Genomic DNA, 20,971 nt, shown 5'->3' with positions numbered 1-20,971 from the left:
CTGCAACCTTTCCTCCAATGCTTTCAACAAGGCCCTTCGATGGAAAGTTGCTCATCATGGGAGACTTCATCATGCAGTCTTTGACTGTTTCTTCCAGTTTGTGATTGAGCCTCTTGATTTCATGAGATGCTCTATCACATTCTGAGTTGGAGATTCTGAGCTTTTCTTCCAGTCAACTGTTCTCCATGATTAGCTGATCAAGACAAGTTTCATCCGGAAAGTAGATGATTGTCTGATTCCTAACTCGTTCATCATTGATCTCCTTTTCCATTTTCTGATTCTGCTTGAGGAGATCTTCGAACATTTTCCTCAACTGACAGTGATCAGTCATGAGCTGATTGAACTCGTCAGTTTCATCGGATGAGCTTTCTCCAGATTCTGAGTTGTCTCCTGAAAACATCAGAAAGTTATCAGTATAAGGAGTTTTTGAATGAGAGATTACCTCTGAGCCATTCATTCCATTGTCGTAGCTGTTGTCAACCACGCTTTCAGATCCATTGGCCATCAGGGCTTGGCTCTCATCGTCTGAGCTGGCAGAGTCGAAGTCGGATGATTCTGATATGTCTTCGGAAGAATCAGCATCGTCAGCAACCATCGCTTTCTTCTTTGTAAAGCTGCGATCCTTCTTGGCTTTCAGCTCTTTGTGCTCAGATTGAGTCAGTTCAGGGCATTCATTTCGAAAGTGTCATTTCTTTCTGCATCCAAAACATTCAATGTCTTTGATGTCGTAAGCGGCTGACTTTCTTTATCCGCTTCGATCAGTGAAATGTCTGGAGTTGCTTTCTCTTTCCACTACTAGAAAAACGCTCATAGATAACGGATTTTATCCGTTATCTATGAGCAAAAAAACCGTTGTGTATAGTGGTGTTATCTATGATACGTATCATAGACAACGGTTTAAAAACCGTTATGTATGTGAGATTAGATAACGGTACGAGACGCTCATACATAACGGTATGAAACCGTTATCTATAATGATTATACATAACGGTTTATACCGTTATGTATGAGGATTTTTCCGTTATGTTTTGTATTTTTTTTTTCCTATCATAGTTAACAGTTTTTTTTCTATACATAACGGTATGAAACCGTTATCTATAATGATTATACATAACGGTTTATACCGTTATGTATGAGGATTTTTTCGTTATGTTTTGTATTTTTTTGTTTTTTTTCCTATCATAGTTAACAGTTTTTTTCCTATACATAACGGTATGAAACCGTTATCTATAATGCTTATACATAACGGTTTATTACCGTTATATATGAGAATTTGTCCGTTATTTTGTATTTTTTTTTTGTTTTTTTCCATCATAGTTAACAGTTTTTTTTACTTCTTATAACGGTTTTTGCACCTTTTATAACAGTTTTTTTGCACTTTATATAATTGTAGTATATTTTTAAATTTTGCAATTTTTATAAAACGACAAAATGATAAAATCAACAATAACAATATTATATATCATCCAAAATATTCATACATTATCATCCAAATATAATGAAAACTTCACATATATTCTATTTAGCTAGATGTTTAATTAAAAAATATTACAAATGCGCGCAACTTGCTAGACATTTGAAACGACGTTCTCTGCTTCAGCCTTCTCGTTTGTAGTAGTCCTCATAGCGAGTTCACCTGCAAAACATAGCCAACCCGAGCTTCTTAAATAAAAGAAATATGAAAGAGATATTTCAACTCTGCTCTCTCTCACAACGTTACATATATACCGTATAGTTGAATATAGTCCGAGGGAATGAAGAAGGGAATGAAGCTTATAAATGAGTAACCTGTTGCATGTTGGTGACACATGTGAGTGAATATGCTTTTTAAAAAGTCATGTAATAAGTGGCTTCTCCTATTTGCACAGACAAACAGCCTAACAAGCTATACAAGATACAGCAATTAATTCAAAACAGAGCTCCTCTCATTGAAATATACAAGATACAACTCTTGTTGGGCATGAAAGCATAAAAGACATGTTAATGTGCGTTCAGAGCATTCAGAATGAGAAAGACAATGCAAGAAAGAGATGATGATGATGATGGATTCATATCTAGCATCTGAGCATTTATATGATCTGAAAGCCACTCAATATTCAGCTCCTGGCATACAGTGGAAGATTATTAATTAACACAAATTGAGAAGTGCCTCAAAATATCCCTGACCGGAAGTAAGGTTTGAGAAAGACCAATAATCAAGGTTATACATAGCAGCCAAGAATACAACTATTAGTAGTAAATTGTATACTATGAAATTGAATCTGAAAAAAGGCAAAATAAAAAATCTTTCACCGAGAGAGAATTACCTTGCAAATAAGCTCGCTCTGGAATCCCCCAGCAATCAACAAATTGTCACGGACAGCCAGAGTACTAACTTGAGTTTGAGTAAATCCTTCTAGCAGACTTCCAGGGTGTTTCTATAAAAGGAGATAATATCAGTCAGCGAAATTATATAAGTACAAAGGAAGCATAGAGCCCAAAACTTAAATTACTCAGCATATGATCATTTAGGAAGAGATGCACCTCTGCCGGAGCCACATGCCCAGAGACATTAAGAACTTCAGTCTTTTTGGAACTTAATGAAGACCAGTGAATAATTGAGTAATGCGACATGAGGTAAACATCATGCTTTGATGTTGACCAAACAAGGTTCCTCAACTGCGATCACAGTTACAGAGGGAAACTCAGAAACCATGTATTCAATATAACCAACAATGATGCTCAATATATCTCCAAAGAAAAACAATGATGCTCAATATACATTGAGAAAATATTCAGCATGTTCTTATGCATCTCAATTAATCTCATTGTGAAACTGGATCTACAAGAAAAGTGAAGATATCACAGCACGGAGAGAATCCATTTAGTACATTTCACATTTAGACTTTGTCAATGTGCTGTAACAAAATCATGGATGCACATCCAAACACATCTAACATGAGAAACTCTCCATGGAAGCAAAATATCATTACATCATTCTAGACTTTACAACAAACTTCATCCTAGCAGATGAGAACATTGCAATCCCTCAGTTAGTCTCATCCAAATAGAGAGAGCACACAAACAGAATCAAGTGAGCAAAAGAGGCTGGTACCCAGCACATAGCAAATAAGAAAAATGGAGGACGACAAAAGGCCAGATAACTCCTGGCATTACACCAGAAACTTTTAATCTCAGGTTATGCGTCAGCCACATAATGACATACTTAATCTACCTAAGACTCCAAAATTAAAATAGGTCTAAAGTAATAGAAAACTAAACATATAAATTAGACTAAAAAAGTAAATCACAATTTGAATCATTCAAGATGCCTGCCAATGCAAATTCATTCTTCTCTTTACTCTAAATTCAAGATGTATGCAATCAATTAGGCAGAACTGGACAAACTAAGTGCAGCATGATCTTGGAATGCATTCCTACAAGGAACAACAGGTTTCAAAGCAACCATTGACCACACCAACTCTAATACTTATAAACCTTGGCAAAGTTTCAACTTACAGCCGTTAAAATGAACAACAGACATCAAAGAAGAATACAACCCATAATTACCTGAAAATGAAGAATGGTTGATTTTACTGATCTGGTGTTCTGCCAGAATTCATAATACGCTCCACCTTTCCTAGTTACTTTGCATTCCTAAGAAATTCAGAACAGAACCAAACTTTATACATGCTTTAGAATCAATAATACAATAGTTTATAACTTCTAGAATCACAAAAGCAAGCTAACTAACTAACTCTATTCAGCTATCATTAAAGACTGAACGTTACCTTTTCTGATTCCTCTCCGGAGTGGAGCACATTCTCATAATTCTTGTACTGTTCTAGTCTAGTCTGTCTATACTTCTCCCTAGATATGCTTAGCCTCTCCCATGGAATTCCTTGGATATCCTTCCCTCTTCGTGCCTCAGCAGCCGAAGTATCAGTGATCTTATTGTCCTAATCCCACATTCAAGTTATCTCATATCGCCAATAATGAAACCAACAAGAAAAACAATGAAAAAGATAAAGTGCAGTGATATCAATGAGTTTGTAATCATAAAATTTATTTCATTTATCCCATATAGCATCGAATTAGTTCATCTCTTAGTCTTTAATAGTGTAATATATCTAAAAATCTGGACTTAATAGCGTCAATATGTTCAAATCCTTTTATAGATCAATTTGGGGAAGCCTCTTTCTAGATTTGAGCCCAAATTTAGCAAAAAATCAAGTCCTGATTGGAACAACACAAAAATGAAGAAATAAACTTCCCTGAACGGTGGAGGAGGGCAGGGCTCGCTCCGGCAGACAGCGGGGTTGAGATTGGAGCTGGGGCCGCGCGGCAGTATCTGGAAACTGACGGTGGTGACAGGAAAAGGGCGAAGGTGACTGGGCGGCGGGAGACGGTGGCAGGAGGTGTTTGGCGCTGCTGGTATGGTGTAAATCGCGCCGACTGGTGGCTCTTCCTCGGCGTTCATGATAGGAACGATGGGTGGCGCACGAAGCCGCCTTGTGTAGATGCCGGGAGATGGTGGGGGGCAGCGGTTCTGGAGTGGGTCGCGGTGGTGTTGCGCTGCGACGAAGGCGGCTGGGCTGGTGCTGTGGTGGTCGGACAGGTGGTGCGGCCGGAAGAGGGAGTTCAGCGGCGGATTGAAGCTAGGGCAAGGAGCCGCTGTTGTCGCCGGAGTATGGAGAGAAGAGGGGGCTTTGGGCTGCGCTCGGAGGCGGCGGCCTTCCCGCCGTGCGGTCGACGGGAATCGGCAGGGAGGTGGCTGTAGATTATAGATCTAGGATTTCAGGCGCGGTGTGGTGTGCGTGCATTTGAGTCAGAGAGAGAGGAGATTAAGAGGGAGACGAGGGTGGGCGGCGCGACGCAGCGACAAGGGTGGGCGGCGACGGGCCGGCGCGGGGCAGCGGCGGCGGCGGCGGAGTCGAGAGGGGAGAGAGAGAGTCGAGAGAGACAGGGAGGACGCAGGAGGAGGCAGGGAGATTAGATGTGAGAGACGAAGAAAACTAGGGCTTCTAGTTTCTAAATTTCCTAAATAAAATCTATTTTTTTTTTCTTTTTTTCAGTTTTAATATTCAATTTTTGGTATTTAGATTTCTAATTTAGATTTTATATAAGTGTTACTTAATGATAAAACAAAAAAATGTTATGATTTTTTTTATTTTTCAAAGTCTATATCTAGAAATAAATTCAGATTTTAGGATAAAGAATTTATATGTTATTTTTTAATATAATATAATATAATATAATTTTAAAAAAATTAATAAAAAAAATTATACACAACAGTTTTTAGATACGCTCAAACATAACGGTTCCAAAACCGTTGTAAATGACTCTTATACATAACGGTTCTTTAACGTTATGAATAAACCGTTATAAAAGATGGTCATAGATAACGGTGGCTTAACGGTTTTGTAATACCGTTATGTATGCAACTAATAGATAACGCAAAAACATAACGGTTTTTCAAAAACCGTTATCTATGGATATAGACAACAGTACATAGATAACGGATTTTTTCAAAACCGTTATCTATTCCTAAAAGTGCGCTCATACATAACGGTTTTTTAAAAAAACCGTTATCTATGCACTGTTATGTATGTAAACTTTTGTAGTAGTGTTCCTTTTCTTTGTTGTGTAGTTTGTGGAACCTTCTGTACTTGCGGAATTTGGACTTCATCTTGTTGAATCTTTCAGTCAACAAAGCATATTGACTGAAGAAGTCCTCAAGGTTGAGTTCCGCTGGTTCCTTGATTTGCTTCTTGCCTTCTCTCGCTGAAGCTTTCAGTGCTACTCCTCTTGAGGTTGATGGACCATCTTCATCTGATCCTCCAGTCTTCTTGATTCCAAGATTTCGAACTCATTTGCCATGAGATCAGAGAAAAGCTTGTTTGTCGAGAGCTGACTGAATCCAGGCTTATGCTGATGAGCAACCGAGTAGATCTGCCATTCTCCTCGTGGCAGTGCTTGAAAAATTTTCAAGTTGATTTCTCGTTGAGTGTACTTGTCTTTAGAGATGGATTGAACTTCATTCAGGATTTGATTGAATTAGAGTTCCATCTCTTCGACAGATTCATTCCTGAGCATGAGGAAGGAGTTAAACTTCTAGCAAGCAATGGAAAGATTATTCTCCTTGATTTCCTCGGAACCTATGCACATTCTTTCAAGAATGTCCCACATCTCCTTTGCAGTTCTGCACTTGATGATCTTCATGACATGCTTGTTAGGAACGGTGCCGGAGATGATGCTTTTGGCGAGGTTGTCTAGCTCATCTTGCTTCCTTTCTTCTGTGGAGGAGTCTGCCTTTTTCTTGGGCTGGACCTCATCGTAAGGATCCTGATGTGGATCAACAAGAACCCTTTTGACGGTTTCGATGATGGTGATTAGTCCGTTGGTGATGACTTCCCACATTCGGCAATGTTGTGCGGTGAGGAAGCTTTCAAGCCGAAACTTCCATATGTCATATTTTTCAATACTAAACATAGGTAGAGAAGATAATCTGCTATAGTTAGTCTCCATCAAAAAGAGAGAACAGATAACAACAGATAGAGCGCTTAGCAAGCACAAAAATGGAAGATAAACTTTTTCAAGACCTTCGAGAAAAAAAGATCTAATTCAATTGGAACCTAATCAAAAACAGAGTGTTCTTATGAACAACCTGCTCTGATACCAATTGTTAGGTCCGGAGGGTCTCGAATAGGTGTATGGGGGGAATACACCTATGGCTATTTTTGTTTCCTCAAACGGATGGATCTCAAGATAGAGATCAAAGCGAAACTTTACATGCAAACTATGACACCTGTTTAACTGAAAGGAGTTTTGATCAAACATGGTTGACGACTGATACTGAAAAATCTTCAGTAAGGAGTTATCAGTTAAGTTACTGGAAACTTAACTGATGCACGTAAGGGCTTCAGTCGAGTTTGCTAAAACAGAGATGATAACACTCTTCCTGACTATCAGAAGATAGATCAGTCAGACTGATATCATACGCAGCGGAAATAAACTTAGTTTCGTAATAGCCTCGGTTGAGCACGTTGGTAGTCTTATGTTTCTCTTTGCAGTTATTCTGTATTCAGTTTATCAATTGAAACAACACAAGTAAGAATGTAAAACTGAAAGCTGTAAATAACACAGATAATTTTACGTGGTTCGGAAAAACCCTTTCCTACATCCACGGTCGGTTAATTTGACCAACAATCCACTCTGCAAGTGCTTAACAGGTGCACTGCAAACCAAATCGTGTGCTTGCCGGGTGCACACAACCGTACCACTAAAGAAACCACTTCTTCAGTACCCACACTTCACTCGTATCGGATTTCTCTTGCTTAGCATAACCTGCGCTAAGACTTCTCAGAGTAAGAGTACCTTTCTGAACTCCGAATCACTCAAACACTCTACTCTTTCTTTCTGAAAGGAGGTTTGAACGGTTGCCAACTATACTGCAAAGAACAAGTTCTTTGGAGCAAGTTTTGACCTTGGCTTCTGGGTAAACAGAGGTTTGCCTAAGGTCTAAGAGAATGTATGTAATCAGCAGTGACTGATTTTAGCTTTGGAATTCTCTTCTTCGATTCAAGCTTTGGGGAAGTTAAGCTTTAGGTTGAGTAGCGATTTTGGCAGAGCTTCAGCTTATGTTGTTGAATCGGTGAAGATTGAAGTTGATCCTCGAGCACTATTTGTTGGAGAGGTCTTGAATAGATCCGTTGACGTAGAACGTCCTCAAGATTTCTTCCGTTGGAGAGCATTTCGAATTTGGGCTGAGGCTTCAATCTTCGAGGTTCCTTGTTTGGTGGAAACGACTCTCTTGAAGGACAGGAGATGTGACATCTCTGATAAAGTAGCCAAGAAGCCTCATAGCTTCTGGAGGAGATCTTCCTTATCGCAGATATTGCACTCCTCCCTGGCTTGCAACAAACAACGAGACTTCTCTCGTTGTTGGCCGGCATCTTCAGCCGCACCAGGTCTATTCTTCAAAGACCCAGTGCTGGCGAATCGACGGTGTTAATCTTCTCAGCTACCACCAGTTCGATTCTTCCCTCTCACGCCTTTCTTCACTTCTCTCATTCTTTCTCCATCACCAGCTCTTCCTTCTCCCTTCAAGGCAGCCTTCTCTCTCTTCCAAGGCAGCCTTCTTCTCTCGTCTTTCCTTCAATTCTCCTCCTCTCTCATCTCTCTACCTCTCCACTGGCGTCTTCTTCCTTCTGTATCATTGGACTCACCCTATTCTCGAATCTTCTCAAGAGCTTCTGAGACTAGGAGTTGGGTACCGTCTGATCATAGCTTCCATCATCAGCTCTCTTTTTGATGTTGCCAAAAAGGGGGAAAGTCAGAAGTCAGAGAGAAACCTTCCCTAAGGTTGCTCATGTCCCTTCTTTCTTGACTGAAGATGAGACAGAAAAGGATCACCAGAAGTTGTAAGGACGACGTTCCAGTAAAGACCTCAACTCAACGGAAAACAAGTGAGAGTGGAACAAGCTTAGGAACATGAAGACACGAAGACAGAAGATGAAGATTAAGAAGTTCAAAGGCGCAGCCAAGCAGACTGCTGGAGTCCACGAGTTTCCCATGTTGTTTTTGTTTTTCTTTTTACTCCAATGTAAGTCTCTGTACCCCGACTGATGGCTTATCAGTCCTTTATTAATGAAAAGAACTTTTTTTTTATCTCAACCTGAAGACAATGACTCTTTGTCCAGGCTCTGATTATGTTTTTCTATCTTCTCTTGTTCTGTTTTAGAACTGTTTCGTTCTTAACTCTAAGTACAAGTTTTTAGGTTCTATTGTTAAGGGGGAACTGTCTTCACCCCAGTTTTAGAACTTGTGCTGTGAGTTCAGTCTTTTTGTTGTCTAGAACTGCTGTATGGTTTTGGCATCATCAAAAAGGGGGAAATTATTGGGAACCTTGTGGAATATCCTAATCCTTATTTTGATGATACCAAAATTCATAGGTCTTAATTGTAATAGACTAGAACAGTTTGAACTCAAGTGTTAGAGTTCGTTTCTAGTTTAGTATGCGGTTCTGAAGACTGAAGATACCAACTGAAGTATCAGTTGAAGAATCAGTTTGGAACTGATTACTTAATGCGTGCCGCGGACTGATACTAAAGTCAAGTATCAGTTGAACATTCTTCCTCGGACTGATCTTCCAACGTTCAAAGGAAGCCACGTACTCACAAAAGTACAGCCGCATTAATTGCAGAGATCTCAGGATCTTATCTCTGCAGAGGTCATTCCTATTTGGTGGTTACTTTATCAGAGACGTCACATCTCTTGTCCCTCAAGAGAGCCGTTTCCACCAGACAAGGAACCTCGAAGATTGAAGCCTCAGCCCAAATTCGAATTGCTCTCCAACGGAAGAAATCTTGAGGACGTTCTACGTCAACGGATCTATTCAAGAATTCTCCTACAAATAGCGCTCGAGGATCACTTCAATCTTCACCGATTCAACGACATAAGCTGAAGCTCTGCCAAAATCGCTACTCAGCCTAAAGCTTAACCTCCCCAAAGCTTGAATCGAAGAAGAGAATTCCAAAGGCAAAATCAGTCACTGCTGAGTACATACATTCTCTTAGACCTTAGGCAAACCTCTGTTTACCCAGAAGCCAAGGTCAAAACTTGCTACAAATAACTTGTTCTTTGTAGTATAGTTGGCACTCTTTCAAACCTCCTTTTCGAAAGAAAGATTTGAGTGTTTTGAGTGATTCGGAGTTCAGAAAGGTTCTCTGACTCTGAGAGTCTTAGCGCGGGTTGTGCTAAGCAAGAGAAATCCGACACGAGTGAAGTGTGGGTATTGAAGAAGGATTTTCTTCAGTGGTACGGTTGTGTGCACCCGGTAAGCACACGGTTTGGTTTGCAGTGCACCTGTTAAGCACTTGCGGAGTGGATTGTTGGTCTGATCAACCGACCGCGGATGTAGGAAAAGGGTTTTTCCGAACCACGTAAAAGTCTCTGTGTTGTTTACAGCTTTCAGTTTTACTTTCCTACTTGTGTTGTTTCAATTGATAAACTGAATACTGTATAACTACAAAGAGAAACCTAAGACCAACAACGTGCTCAACCGAGGCTATTGCGAAACTAAGTTTAATTTCCTCTGCGTATGATATCAGTCTGACTGATCTATCTTTTGATAGTCAGGAAGAGTGTTATCATCTCTATTTTAGCAAACTCGACTGAAGCCCATAAGTGCATCAGTTAAGTTTCAGCAACTTAACTGATAACTCCTTACTGAAGAGCTTTCAGTATCAGTCGTCAATCCTATTTGGTCAAAACTGTTTTCAGTCAACAGGCGTCACTGTTTGCATGAAAAGTTTCGTTTAGATCTCTATCTTGAGATCCCTCACTTTGAGGAAAAGAAAAATAGCTTATAGGTGTATTCCCCCTATACACCTATTCGAGACCCCCGGGACCTAACAAATAGAAAACCTATAAGCTTCATGCAAGACGCAGAAACAAAAATGTTAGCAAAACCTAGAAATAAAAATGAACAATCAATACAAAATATATATGATGAGCTTCCTGTACAAATCCACATCCACCCCACTAGCACCGAATCCACCATCACCAGAATCAACGACTTCAACAACAGTACGCACACCCACCTCAAATCGTAGCTATTGTTAGCGCTTGTCGTACACTGTCGTCGCGTCGCTGTTAGGGTTTCACTCAGAGGGGGTGGACGGCGTGCGAAACTAAGTTTTGACAGAGGTTGGAGATGAAAGAGGCAACGCGAAACTTCAGAGGGTGGAGGGGGCACTAGGATGGAGGTGCGAGGGTGGAGGCGGTGCAAGAGGAAATTTGTAGTGGAGGTGTGAGGGTTTTTTTTTTTTTTTGATAAATTACACAAATAAATAAATAACATTAATCACCTACTGGTAGGCCAACACACGCACACAAACAAAACTGGACCAGTCCAACCAAGTACAAGCGGCGAGCGTTCTGAAGAGGAAAGACATTTCATTTTGCTAAAATTGAGATTTGAACCTGTGACATTAAGATATAAGGCGTGGGTTCAAACCAACTGAACTAAGTGCTCAGTTAAAGTGTGAGGGTTAAAGATAGTGAAAGTGGCGCAAGGTTGAGGGTGGTGAAGGCGTAGGGATGAGATTCTATATGTTGGCCGAACTTTTTAAGGAAAATGGAGTATAAATTAATTTTATATGTGTTTTAATTAATCCTTAATTTTACTCTAAAAAAGAAAATAGGCCATATAATTTGAGACGTACTATTTGTTTCGAACTTTCGAGGGATCAAAGATCACCACCAAAGCCCTAAACTCCTTCGCTCCTTTTCATACATCATCATCAATGGCTCTTCACCTTCGTCGCCTCCACCGCGCTCTTTCCCAATCATATTTCCTACTCGAGCACTCTTTCCATGGCCGCACAGCCAAACTAATCTCCTCGACCTCCGCCCCTCGGTTTCTTCCAACCCCCGCCGCCACTACGCAGTTCATGCGGCGGCCTTTCACTTCAACCCCCACTCTATTCCGCAGGGCATTCAATCCGGAGACAGATGAAATCAGGCCCGACGCCGTCCTCTTCGAAGGATGCGATTACAACCACTGGGTGATCACCGTCGATGTCCACAAGGATTCCAATATCACATTCGATCAGATGATTGAAACCTATGTCAACATTGCTGCCCAAGTCTTCGGCAGGTCTATCAATTCATCCCTATTTCTGTAATTCTGGTGAAAATGCGGCTAATTCAAGTGTCTTGTTTCTTCGTTACTGTAATTATTGTCTATCAAGCTTATGCGTTTTGCCTTTTGCTAGCGATATTTTGTTTTTCTTTTTTCTAGTCTGCAATCGCATATTTCTGTATTTGTTTTCTTCTTGCGTGAAGTCCACTGTTTAATAACCAATAGGAAATTAATAATTCTGGTGTGAAGCTGCAAATTTGCATCATAGGCATACTATGAGAAGGATATTGCTACTCGTTAATAGGGTTTGTTTTGTTTGTCAGTCATCATTTTATCAACACTGGGTTAATTGGGGGCTATGAAAATGAGAAGCATTGTACTGATTTATCTGCATCTTTGATCTAAGTGTCACATTTTGCTTGATCTAAGTGTCACATTTTGCTTGATTCCTAGTTTGATTGTTTTTCATCAGTGTGGAAGAGGCAAAGAAGAGGATATATGCACTGAGCACATGTCAAGGTTTTAAGGTTGAGTGTTCAGAAGAGACATCTGAAAAGTTTAGAAGTGAGTGTTGCATTTGCTAAAGTTAGATTGCAGAATGGAGTTTCGGCCACTATTCACTAAATTTTTCAGTCATTTAATTAGGTATACCAGCAGTTTCATTTGTATTACCAGATTCATACATTGATCCAGCAATCAAGGAGTATGAAGGTTAGGATTTCTCTCAGATTGTATCTTTTGGTGGTGAAATAATGTTGTTCTTAGTATTTCCAACATGGGCCATCATATTGTAGGAGACAAGTATGTCAATGGAGAGATTTTTCCTAGACCACCCACAGTGCATTATGGCCCGCCATCCCAACAGAACTATGGCCAACCACCACCGCAGCAGAACTACGGACAACCACCACCCCTGCAGCAGAGCTACAGACAACCACCACCACTGCTGCAGAACTACAGACACCCACCACCGCAGCAGAACTATGGACAACCACCACCACCACCACCACCGCAGCAGTACTATGGACCACCACCACCACAGCAGTACTATGGACAACCACCACCACCACCACCACCGCAGCAGTACTATGGACCACCACCACCACAGCAGTACTATGGACAACCACCACCACCACCACAGCAGTACTATGGACAACCACCACCACCACCGCAGCAGAACTATGGACAACCACCACCACCACTGCAGCAGTACTACAGACAACCACCACCACCACCGCAGCTGAACTACGGACAACCACCACCACCACAGCATTACTACGGACAACCACCACCACCGCAGCATTGCTACGGACAACCACCACCGCAGCATTACTATGGACAACCACCACTACCGCAGCAGAACTACGGACTATCACCACCACCGCACAAGAACTATGCACTACCACCACCATCGCAGAAGAACTATGGACAACCACCACCACCGCAGCAGAACTACGGACTACCACCACTGCAGAACTACGGACAATCTCCACTGCAGCAGAACTATGGACAACCACCACCGCAGCAGAACTATGGGCCGCTGCCCCAACAGAACTTTTGGCAATCACAGCAACATAATCCTGGGCCACCACCGTGTCAGAACTATGCATCGCCCCAGCAGCATCAAAGCTACAGACCACCACTACCACCACAGCAGAACAATATGCCCAACACACGTGGAGATTATGGAAAGTCACCTAATTTCCCACCTCATCCAAAGAATAATCCAGCGGGACCTGGTAAAAGAAGTAATACCTCAGGACACAATGAAAGAATTTTAGTGCCTTCTTATCAGGGAAGATACAATCAAGCAGAGCCCAAGACCCGTTCTGCAGTTGGACAAGGAAACTTCCAGAGCCATCCCCAACCTGGAGAAAGAGGATTTTTGAAGAAGATAATTACTGAGTTTTCAGTAGATGGAGTTTTTGAACAAGCAGAGCCTAAGACCCATTCTGCAGTGGGACGAGGAAACTTCCAGAGCCATCCGCAACCTAGAGAAAGGGGAATTTTGGAAGAAGCTAAATGCGAGTTTTCAGTAGATAGAGCTTTTGAACAAGCAGAACCTGAGACTCGTGCTGCAGTCGGACAAGGAAACTTCCAGAGCCATCCCCAACCTAAGACCCATTCTGCAGTGGGACGAGGAAACATCCACATCCCCAACCATGACAAAGAGGATATTTGCAAGAAGCTAGTTACTGAGTTTTCAGTAGATGGAGTTTCTGAGCAAGCAGAGCCTGAGAACCGTTCTGCAGTGGGACAAGCGAAGCCTGAAAAAAGGGGATTTTTGGAAGTAGCTAACTACGAGTATTCAGCATTAGATGGAGTTTTGGAACAAGTAGTGCCTAGTAAGACCCGTTCTGCAGTGGAGCAAGGAAACTCCCACGTCCTCAACCCTGACGAAGAGTATTTTTTCAAGAAGGTAACGGAAAGGTTTTCACTAGGAGTCTCTGAACAAGCGGAGCCTGAGACCCATTCTGCAGTGGGACAAGCAGAGCCTGAGACCCGTTCGGCAGTGGGACAAGCGAAGCCTGAAAAAAGGGGATTTTTGGAAGTAGCTAACTACGAGTATTCAGCATTAGATGGAGTTTTGGAACAAGTAGTGCCTAGTCAGACCCGTTCTGCAGTGGGGCAAGGAAACTCCCACGTCCTCAACCCTGACGAAGAGTATTTTTTCAAGAAGGTAACGGAAAGGTTTTCACTAGGAGTCTCTGAACAAGCGGAGCCTGAGACCCGTTCTGCAGTGGGACAAGCAGAGCCTGAGACCCGTTCTGCAGTGGGACAAGCGAAGCCTGAAAAAAGGGGATTTTTGGAAGTAGCTAACTACGAGTATTCAGCATTAGATGGAGTTTTGGAACAAGTAGTGCCTAGTAAGACCCGTTCTGCAGTGGGGCAAGGAAACTCCCACGTCCTCAACCCTGACGAAGAGTATTTTTTCAAGAAGGTAATGGAAAGGTTTTCACTAGGAGTCTCTGAACAAGCAGAGCCTGAGACCCGTTCTGCAGTGGGACAAGCAGAGCCTGAGACCCGTTCTGCAGTGGGACAAGCGAAGCCTGAAAATAGGGGATTTTTGGAAGTAGCTAACTACGAGTATTCAGCATTAGATGGAGTTTTGGAACAAGTAGTGCCTAGTAAGAGCCGTTCTGCAGTGGGGCAAGGAAACTCCCACGTCCTCAACCCTGAAGAAGAGTATTTTTTCAAGAAGGTAACGGAAAGGTTTTCACTAGGAGTCTCTGAACAAGCGGAGCCTGAGACCCATTCTGCAGTGGGACAAGCAGAGCCTGAGACCCGTTCTGCAGTGGGACAAGCGAAGCCTGAAAAAAGGGGATTTTTGGAAGTAGCTAATTACGAGTATTCAGCATTAGATGGAGTTTTGGAACAAGTAGTGCCTAGTAAGAACCGTTCTGCAGTGGGGCAAGGAAACTCCCACATCCTCAACCCTGACGAAGAGTATTTTTTCAAGAAGATGACGGAAAAGTTTTCGCTAGGAGTTTTTGAACAAGCAGATTCTGATACCCATTCTGCAGTGGGGCAAGGAAACTTACCATGCTATTCCCAACCTGGACAAAAGGGATTTTTGGAAGAAGCTAATTACTAGTTTTCAGTAGATGGGGCTTATGAACAAAGCATAAGGGAGACGGAGAAACTTTTCAACTGCTCAAAATAACTGACCAAGTAAGATTGTTCAATCCTTTTTTTCTGCCTTCTTGATTTTACAACACTGTGTACTCTGGATGGTTTAAGGTTGATCTGCGTACTCCTTTTTTTTTTGATCGGGTGATCTGCGTACTCCTATTCTTGATGCATCATCACTTCATAATTTTTTTTGGGTAAATATCAATTTTTAATCCAGTGTTAGTACTTTTTTATTCTTCCATAAAATGCTCTACATTTTTAATAATAATAGAATAATACCTATTAAATTGTGAACGCAAAAAAGAAAAAAGAATCTATTTTTTTCCCCAAATGTACTATGTGCCTACTTTTCTGGCATCGGAAAGTCTAGCTGGCTATCAAGCTTTTGTGGAAATTTATGGCATAGGAAAAATATAGTGAAATAACGGTAAAGTCCATGAGCCCTAATAAGGATCACCGCTCGGATTGCGACACTTGGCGTGTCTTTAAAGAGCAAAAAAACCCATGAACCACCCCTTCCAACTCGGTTCAAATTTAAAATAAACCCTTCTGTTTGTGCAAGAATTTTTCAAATGAAGAGTACAGAACATTCTTCTTCATCGGACAACTGAGAAATTCTCTATTACAGGTGAAAGTTTGAAGATTTCTTGCATCGACCCCAAGTGTTACGTTTTTCCTCGTTAATTTGTACAAGATCCCTCATCGGTTCACATTCTTACAACATTTGTACAAGATCCCTCATTCAAATCACTGAAAGTAGAACACGACTAAATACACCCACCAATTCCGGTCCAAGTTTTCACAGCAAAGTCGTCGATCAGCCTATAGCAGAGGGAAAACATAATCCAAGTAACAGTTTATTGAGCTATTCACGTGAGATCTAAAGTTCTCTTTCTCGCTGAAGGTTAAGGAAACTGGGAATTTAGTTTATCACTGTTTATTTTAATGTTTTTCGTTCTGAAAATGTACTTGCAATTATGTGCATACCATCTGTTTGATAAAATGCGTGTGAGACTAATTAAATGAGAATGATTAAGTAAAATAGCTAATAAAATTGAAGATAGTATTAAGTCAGAGACTCAATGATGAAGATAGAATTGTATAATATATTATATCTTTAATTATTGATTTGTCTTGTTGGTCAAGTTAGTTTGTTTCCTTTTAGATGTTTAGGGTTTTATTATAAATAGGAGTTTTATTTATGTTTTAGTAGAGTCGAATTGAGAGTTAAAATGTAGAGGGTGGGATTGTTCCCTTCTCGCGGTGTTCTTCCGGTATTCATGAGTGAATCAACGGATTAACCCTTATTGTACGTATTCCGGCATACAATGGTTATCAACGGAGTTCGTATATTTATCAATATCAAATATATTTCACGCTTCTACCTGCATCAGTTAGGTTTAAAGTATTTAAGCTAAACTATAAAGTATTATCATTTGTAGTATATTTACTCTATATTCGTGTATCAACTATTAATATACACTATAAATGCCAAATTTATATACAATATAAATTATTAATTATTAAATATAAAATAAAGTACGAACTAAAATTTACAGTTTCCAATATACACTATATAGTATATACTATCAAGTTTTAAATATAGAAGATAAAATATATATTTGTATTGTACACACTATAAATTTTATAAAATAAATATAATATATGAAATATATAAAAAATTCTGACAATAAAGTATAAAAAAAATTATACTGTAAAGTATATAGTACTACAAAATATATATAAAATAAAGTATATACTTTAAATTATTTAATTTAAGTTTAAAGCTCATACTTTATACTCCACTTTATAACAAATCTAGAGTATTTAATAGGGATTTGGTGTGGGCTGAGCTAATTTACATCTGAACCGGGTTGGAAGGGTGGTTCATGGGTTTTTTTTTTCACTTTAAAGACATGCCACGTGGCGACATCTGAGCGGAAGATCCTCACTATGGGTATCCTAGCATGGACTTTACCGTGAAATAAATACTCAGGTGGGACAAAAACGACACTTTGGTCCGAAAATATTTTTGAATACACCCAGTTCGTGAGTAAGCTAGACAACAACATATAAGAAAATTCGAAGGTTTAAAAAAAAAAATTGAAGGAATTTGTCATTGTAAGAAAATTGTCCAATAGAATTATTCATGTCAGAACATTATGTACAAATCCAAATGAATCAGTTAATTGAGGTTGATTGGTTTTGAGTCTGCCAGAGAAAGAAGAAAGATTGGGTGTTTTCATTTTTAATTTTCAAATTAAAATGACGTCGCCTTGGTCCAATATGTGTAGGGGTGGTAAACAGTTTGATTATGGGTTAATCGAACTGAATTTTCAATTAACCGTAACTAAAAATCGTAGATTTCAATAACCGCTAATCGGTTCCAAATTGTTAATAACAATAAATAATCGATTAGTTTAATTTTGTTTTTAAATGTGCATCCATTGCTAGATAAGGGATTTGAAATCGGCCATAGAAAGAAGAAAGATGGGGTGTTTTCATTTTTTATTTTCAAATTAAAATGACGTCGCCTCGGTCCAATATGTGTATGGGTGATAATCGGTTTGATTACAGGTTAATAAAAAAAAAATCGGTTAATCGTAACTGAAAATTGCTGATTTCACTAATCGCTAATCGGTTCCAAACTGTTAATAATTGTAAATAATCGATTACTTCAATTTTTTTAGAAAAAAATGTGCAGCCACTGCTAGATAAGGGATTTGAAAATGGGTAACTAATCAATGATTCCATTTTTTTAATAGAAAAAAGTCAAAAACTACTTAAAACAATCACTCCCACGTTAAAGCTGTACGAAAATTGGTCACATATAAAGCTGGGTTATGATTCACTATCTTAAATAAACATTTTGGAGATCTTCATACTATTAGAACAACCATTTATCAACAAGGCATGTTATACGCACACCAATCTTCCGTCCAGCAACTCAGCAAGTATTTAGATAATTTTCAAATTAAATTGGCTAATTTGTTTTATAATTACAAGGCTAAACCAATGTATGTTCCAAAAAATAAAAGGAAGCGAAGAAACGACCCCTGAGCAAGCACAAAATGCAAGGAAGACAGACTAACTTTGTCTGGATTTAGATATATATTGGATTGGCATTTATCACAAGTAAGCATGCAGACATCTTACTGATTCTTTTTATGAAGAATGTGAGAATTGATGCAATACAGAACTGGTTACATAGATCCTAGCCACCATGCAATGTTGAGATGAAAACTACGACATCCTTCTCTTCCAGTACCGTCTCAAGCTGCCCGCTTAGTTCCCAATCACAGTCATTTACGAGGACTAGAACGCCAGGTCTCCTGCATGCACAAGAACCACAAAGCCAAGTGTTACCTCTTACAATCTCGTATTCCTTCGGGATGGTGAGCAATCAATTTACGAGCAACAAAATGAAAGGATTATAGGAAATATTCATCTAAAACAAGGAGTCTTGACAAACTCTGTTTTTCTGAATGAAGCAGAAAATGTTTGGAGGTAATAAATTACGGTGGAAAACAAACAAAAAACTTAAACATGATTCAACAATAAGCAACATATTCTGTAACCATGTGTATGTTATATGATCCGGCCTTTCCTGTGAACAAAGCTGAATCCAAGGAAACTAAGAAACATAATCAATAAATTAAGGGGCGTTTAATTCCTACAACCATACATTTTCCCCTTATTAAAGTTCATGTGGGAAGGTAATCAGTTGCACCCTCCAAATAGTTCGTTTCAGACAGACAAAAATCGAACCAATTAGACCACTTACACTGTGTCTCCTTTCATAAACATTTCGGGTCTTTCCTTGATCAAATTCGTACGGACCCACGAGAGCAAGTGTTTCACAGTTAGCTGCAAAAGAAACAACAAAATAAGACGAGATTCAGCTGAATGCAGGGAAGAGAAAACTTGCAATTCATCATTCAACAGAAGGGACGGGCACGGATAAAAATATTCACCTTCTTTTCTTCACCTTGTGGCTCAACATTCACATCATGGATCTTGACAGAATCACATAGAAGTTCAAGTCCACCACTGGTATTCAAAAGAAGCAGATATTATTATGAATCTAAAGGTCTGAGGCATCATATGAGAACCCAAGTATGCAACATACTACTTCATGTTAAAGACAAACGAAGGCAAATTCTTTGATTTCCTGACCGTGCTTGGATTAGTACACAAAATTGCAAGATAAGATAAAGCAAGTGTAGATTAAAAAATTAACACCACATATAAGCTATTCAGCCTTTTCTTGCAACATATAAATAGTGTTCCAAGAAGTTTAAGCTCTTGAAAACCATCAAACCCAAAAACAGAGCACCCCTTTTTCTGGATCAACCTTCATATGATCAAGCTATATCACGAAATAAAGACTAGCGAAAACATAAAATCTAGGCCTATCTCTAACCACTTAGCAAGACAACGATTCGCCATTAAATTCATCAAAGTTAGACTCAATACACCCAAAAATAAGGTTAGAAGTGCACATAGACTGGGTCTGCAAGATAACACCGACAAAAATATTAAGAAATGAATACAAGAAACGTCAATCTCATCGCACTGTCTGCAATAAACTCAATTTAAAGAAGGGAAAAATTACCCGAATTCGAGAGTGAGCTGCATAACTCAAGATCGATTCAAACAGAAGCAACTGTAAGAGCTTCCGAATTCGGTAGAATTGAAAATCGTCGGGGTAGAGTTGAAAGCAACTTGGACGACAATTAGGGTTAGGGATTCGATTGGAGTTTTCGATCGCTGCACAAATTCAGTTAGCTCGGATCGGATCGAAACGGGTCAGTCCCGGACGTAAAGAAATCGAATCTCCAAGGTCTATAAATCGGGCTCCCTTTGGATTTCGGTTGTGGGCTGTGTGAATCAGCCATATATGCATTTTTTGGGATGATTTATCAGGCGATTTTTGTCAGAATCTTGTCATTTATAATTCAAATACTTCTTCTAAAAAAAATTAATTCAAATAACTTTTTATTCTTCCAATCATGAATTAGTAGCAAAATTTACTATATTTTCTAACTTATTCTTCTTATTCTAAAATGAAATTTTTTATTTAAGTTTTAGGAACTGAATTACATTATAAAAAAAAAGGAACTGAATTACATTACATTCAAACCGTTTTCATTTTGTAGCTAAGTTGTGAGTCTAGTAAGTCTGGATTAGATTATTACAAGGGGTTAATGCCCAGAACACAATGGAGCAAGGCTGGAGAGAGGTGAGGAGAAAAGGGGCCGGTCCGTCCCGTCTCGAGAACAATCCGGTGAGGCAACAAATTCACCCAAAACCTAGGTTTCCTTCTTCTTTCCGGTCGAGAGTAGATCCCAGGAACTGCCATGCAAGGAGACGCAACGAAGGCAAAGCTGCTGATCTGGGAGCACAACATGGAGACTCGGCGAATGGAACAAGCACCTTCTTCTTTAACAACATACCAGAGGATTGCAGCATCGATTTTCTTTGGAGGAAGTTCGGCTCCGTCAAACAACCGATAGATATCTACTGCCCGAAAAAACGAGACGTCAAGGGCAAACCTTTTGGGTTCGTGAGGTTCGACAACAACTTTCAGGAAGAAAACCTGTTGGCAGCTCTTAATAATCTCTGGATAGGGAGCTTCAAAATCAGAGTCTTCAAGCCTGGATTCGAAAGGTCAAGAGAGGAAGGAAAAATCAAGGCCGAACATAGAAGGAT

At 39.8% G+C, this 20,971-nt stretch overlaps 3 protein-coding genes across 4 annotated transcripts; 1 reads left to right on the top strand and 2 right to left on the bottom strand.

Moving 5' to 3' along the window:
• Positions 1–1,980: 1,980 nt before the first annotated feature.
• On the bottom strand, positions 1,981–4,459 carry LOC131026014 (uncharacterized). The gene is made up of 6 exons (XM_057955794.1): positions 4,250–4,459; positions 3,771–3,938; positions 3,550–3,636; positions 2,524–2,658; positions 2,307–2,417; positions 1,981–2,103 (listed from the first exon to the last, which is right to left on the bottom strand). The coding sequence occupies exons 1-6, from the start codon at positions 4,457–4,459 to the stop codon at positions 1,981–1,983; spliced, it is 834 nt and encodes a 277-aa protein (XP_057811777.1).
• A 6,748-nt stretch (positions 4,460–11,207) lies between these two features.
• LOC131024540 (altered inheritance of mitochondria protein 3-like) lies at positions 11,208–16,281 on the top strand. 2 transcript variants are annotated; one of them, XR_009101902.1, is made up of 5 exons: positions 11,208–11,641; positions 12,099–12,190; positions 12,272–12,337; positions 12,421–15,298; positions 15,888–16,281. XR_009101902.1 is itself a non-coding variant. In XM_057954049.1 (4 exons), the coding sequence occupies exons 1-4, from the start codon at positions 11,289–11,291 to the stop codon at positions 15,219–15,221; spliced, it is 3,312 nt and encodes a 1,103-aa protein (XP_057810032.1). In that variant the 5' UTR covers positions 11,208–11,288; the 3' UTR covers positions 15,222–15,475. The 2 variants fall into 2 exon arrangements, 1 of the variants encoding a protein (XP_057810032.1); XM_057954049.1 differs by lacking the exon at positions 15,888–16,281 and having other exon boundaries at positions 12,421–15,475.
• A 1,935-nt stretch (positions 16,282–18,216) lies between these two features.
• LOC131024570 (ubiquitin-related modifier 1 homolog 1-like) lies at positions 18,217–20,258 on the bottom strand. Its single transcript, XM_057954091.1, has 4 exons — positions 19,875–20,258; positions 19,234–19,309; positions 19,044–19,126; positions 18,217–18,591 (listed from the first exon to the last, which is right to left on the bottom strand). The coding sequence occupies exons 1-4, from the start codon at positions 19,895–19,897 to the stop codon at positions 18,474–18,476; spliced, it is 300 nt and encodes a 99-aa protein (XP_057810074.1). The 5' UTR covers positions 19,898–20,258; the 3' UTR covers positions 18,217–18,473.
• Positions 20,259–20,971: the final 713 nt, after the last annotated feature.

This window comes from Salvia miltiorrhiza, chromosome 5 (genome assembly GCF_028751815.1).
Source record: "Salvia miltiorrhiza cultivar Shanhuang (shh) chromosome 5, IMPLAD_Smil_shh, whole genome shotgun sequence".
Lineage (NCBI taxonomy): Eukaryota > Viridiplantae > Streptophyta > Magnoliopsida > Lamiales > Lamiaceae > Salvia > Salvia miltiorrhiza.
This window is presented reverse-complemented; position numbering and strand designations above follow the sequence as displayed.

Coding starts and splice junctions, on each gene's coding strand:
- LOC131024570 (XM_057954091.1), bottom strand. CDS start 19,897: ATGCAGCTCACTCTCGAATTCGG. Junction 19,127..19,233: donor CACAAGGTGAAGAAAAGAAG/GTGAATATTTTT, acceptor TTTCTTTTGCAG/CTAACTGTGAAACACTTGCT. Junction 18,592..19,043: donor TTTATGAAAGGAGACACAGT/GTAAGTGGTCTA, acceptor TTGTGCATGCAG/GAGACCTGGCGTTCTAGTCC.
- LOC131024540 (XM_057954049.1), top strand. CDS start 11,289: ATGGCTCTTCACCTTCGTCGCCTCCACCGCGCTCTTTCCCAATCATAT. Junction 12,191..12,271: donor GACATCTGAAAAGTTTAGAA/GTGAGTGTTGCA, acceptor TCATTTAATTAG/GTATACCAGCAGTTTCATTT. Junction 12,338..12,420: donor AGCAATCAAGGAGTATGAAG/GTTAGGATTTCT, acceptor ATCATATTGTAG/GAGACAAGTATGTCAATGGA.
- LOC131026014 (XM_057955794.1), bottom strand. CDS start 4,459: ATGAACGCCGAGGAAGAGCCACCAGTCGGCGCGATTTACACCATACCA. Junction 2,659..3,549: donor CAACCATTCTTCATTTTCAG/GTAATTATGGGT, acceptor CTGTGATCGCAG/TTGAGGAACCTTGTTTGGTC. Junction 2,418..2,523: donor GGCATGTGGCTCCGGCAGAG/GTGCATCTCTTC, acceptor CTCCTTTTATAG/AAACACCCTGGAAGTCTGCT.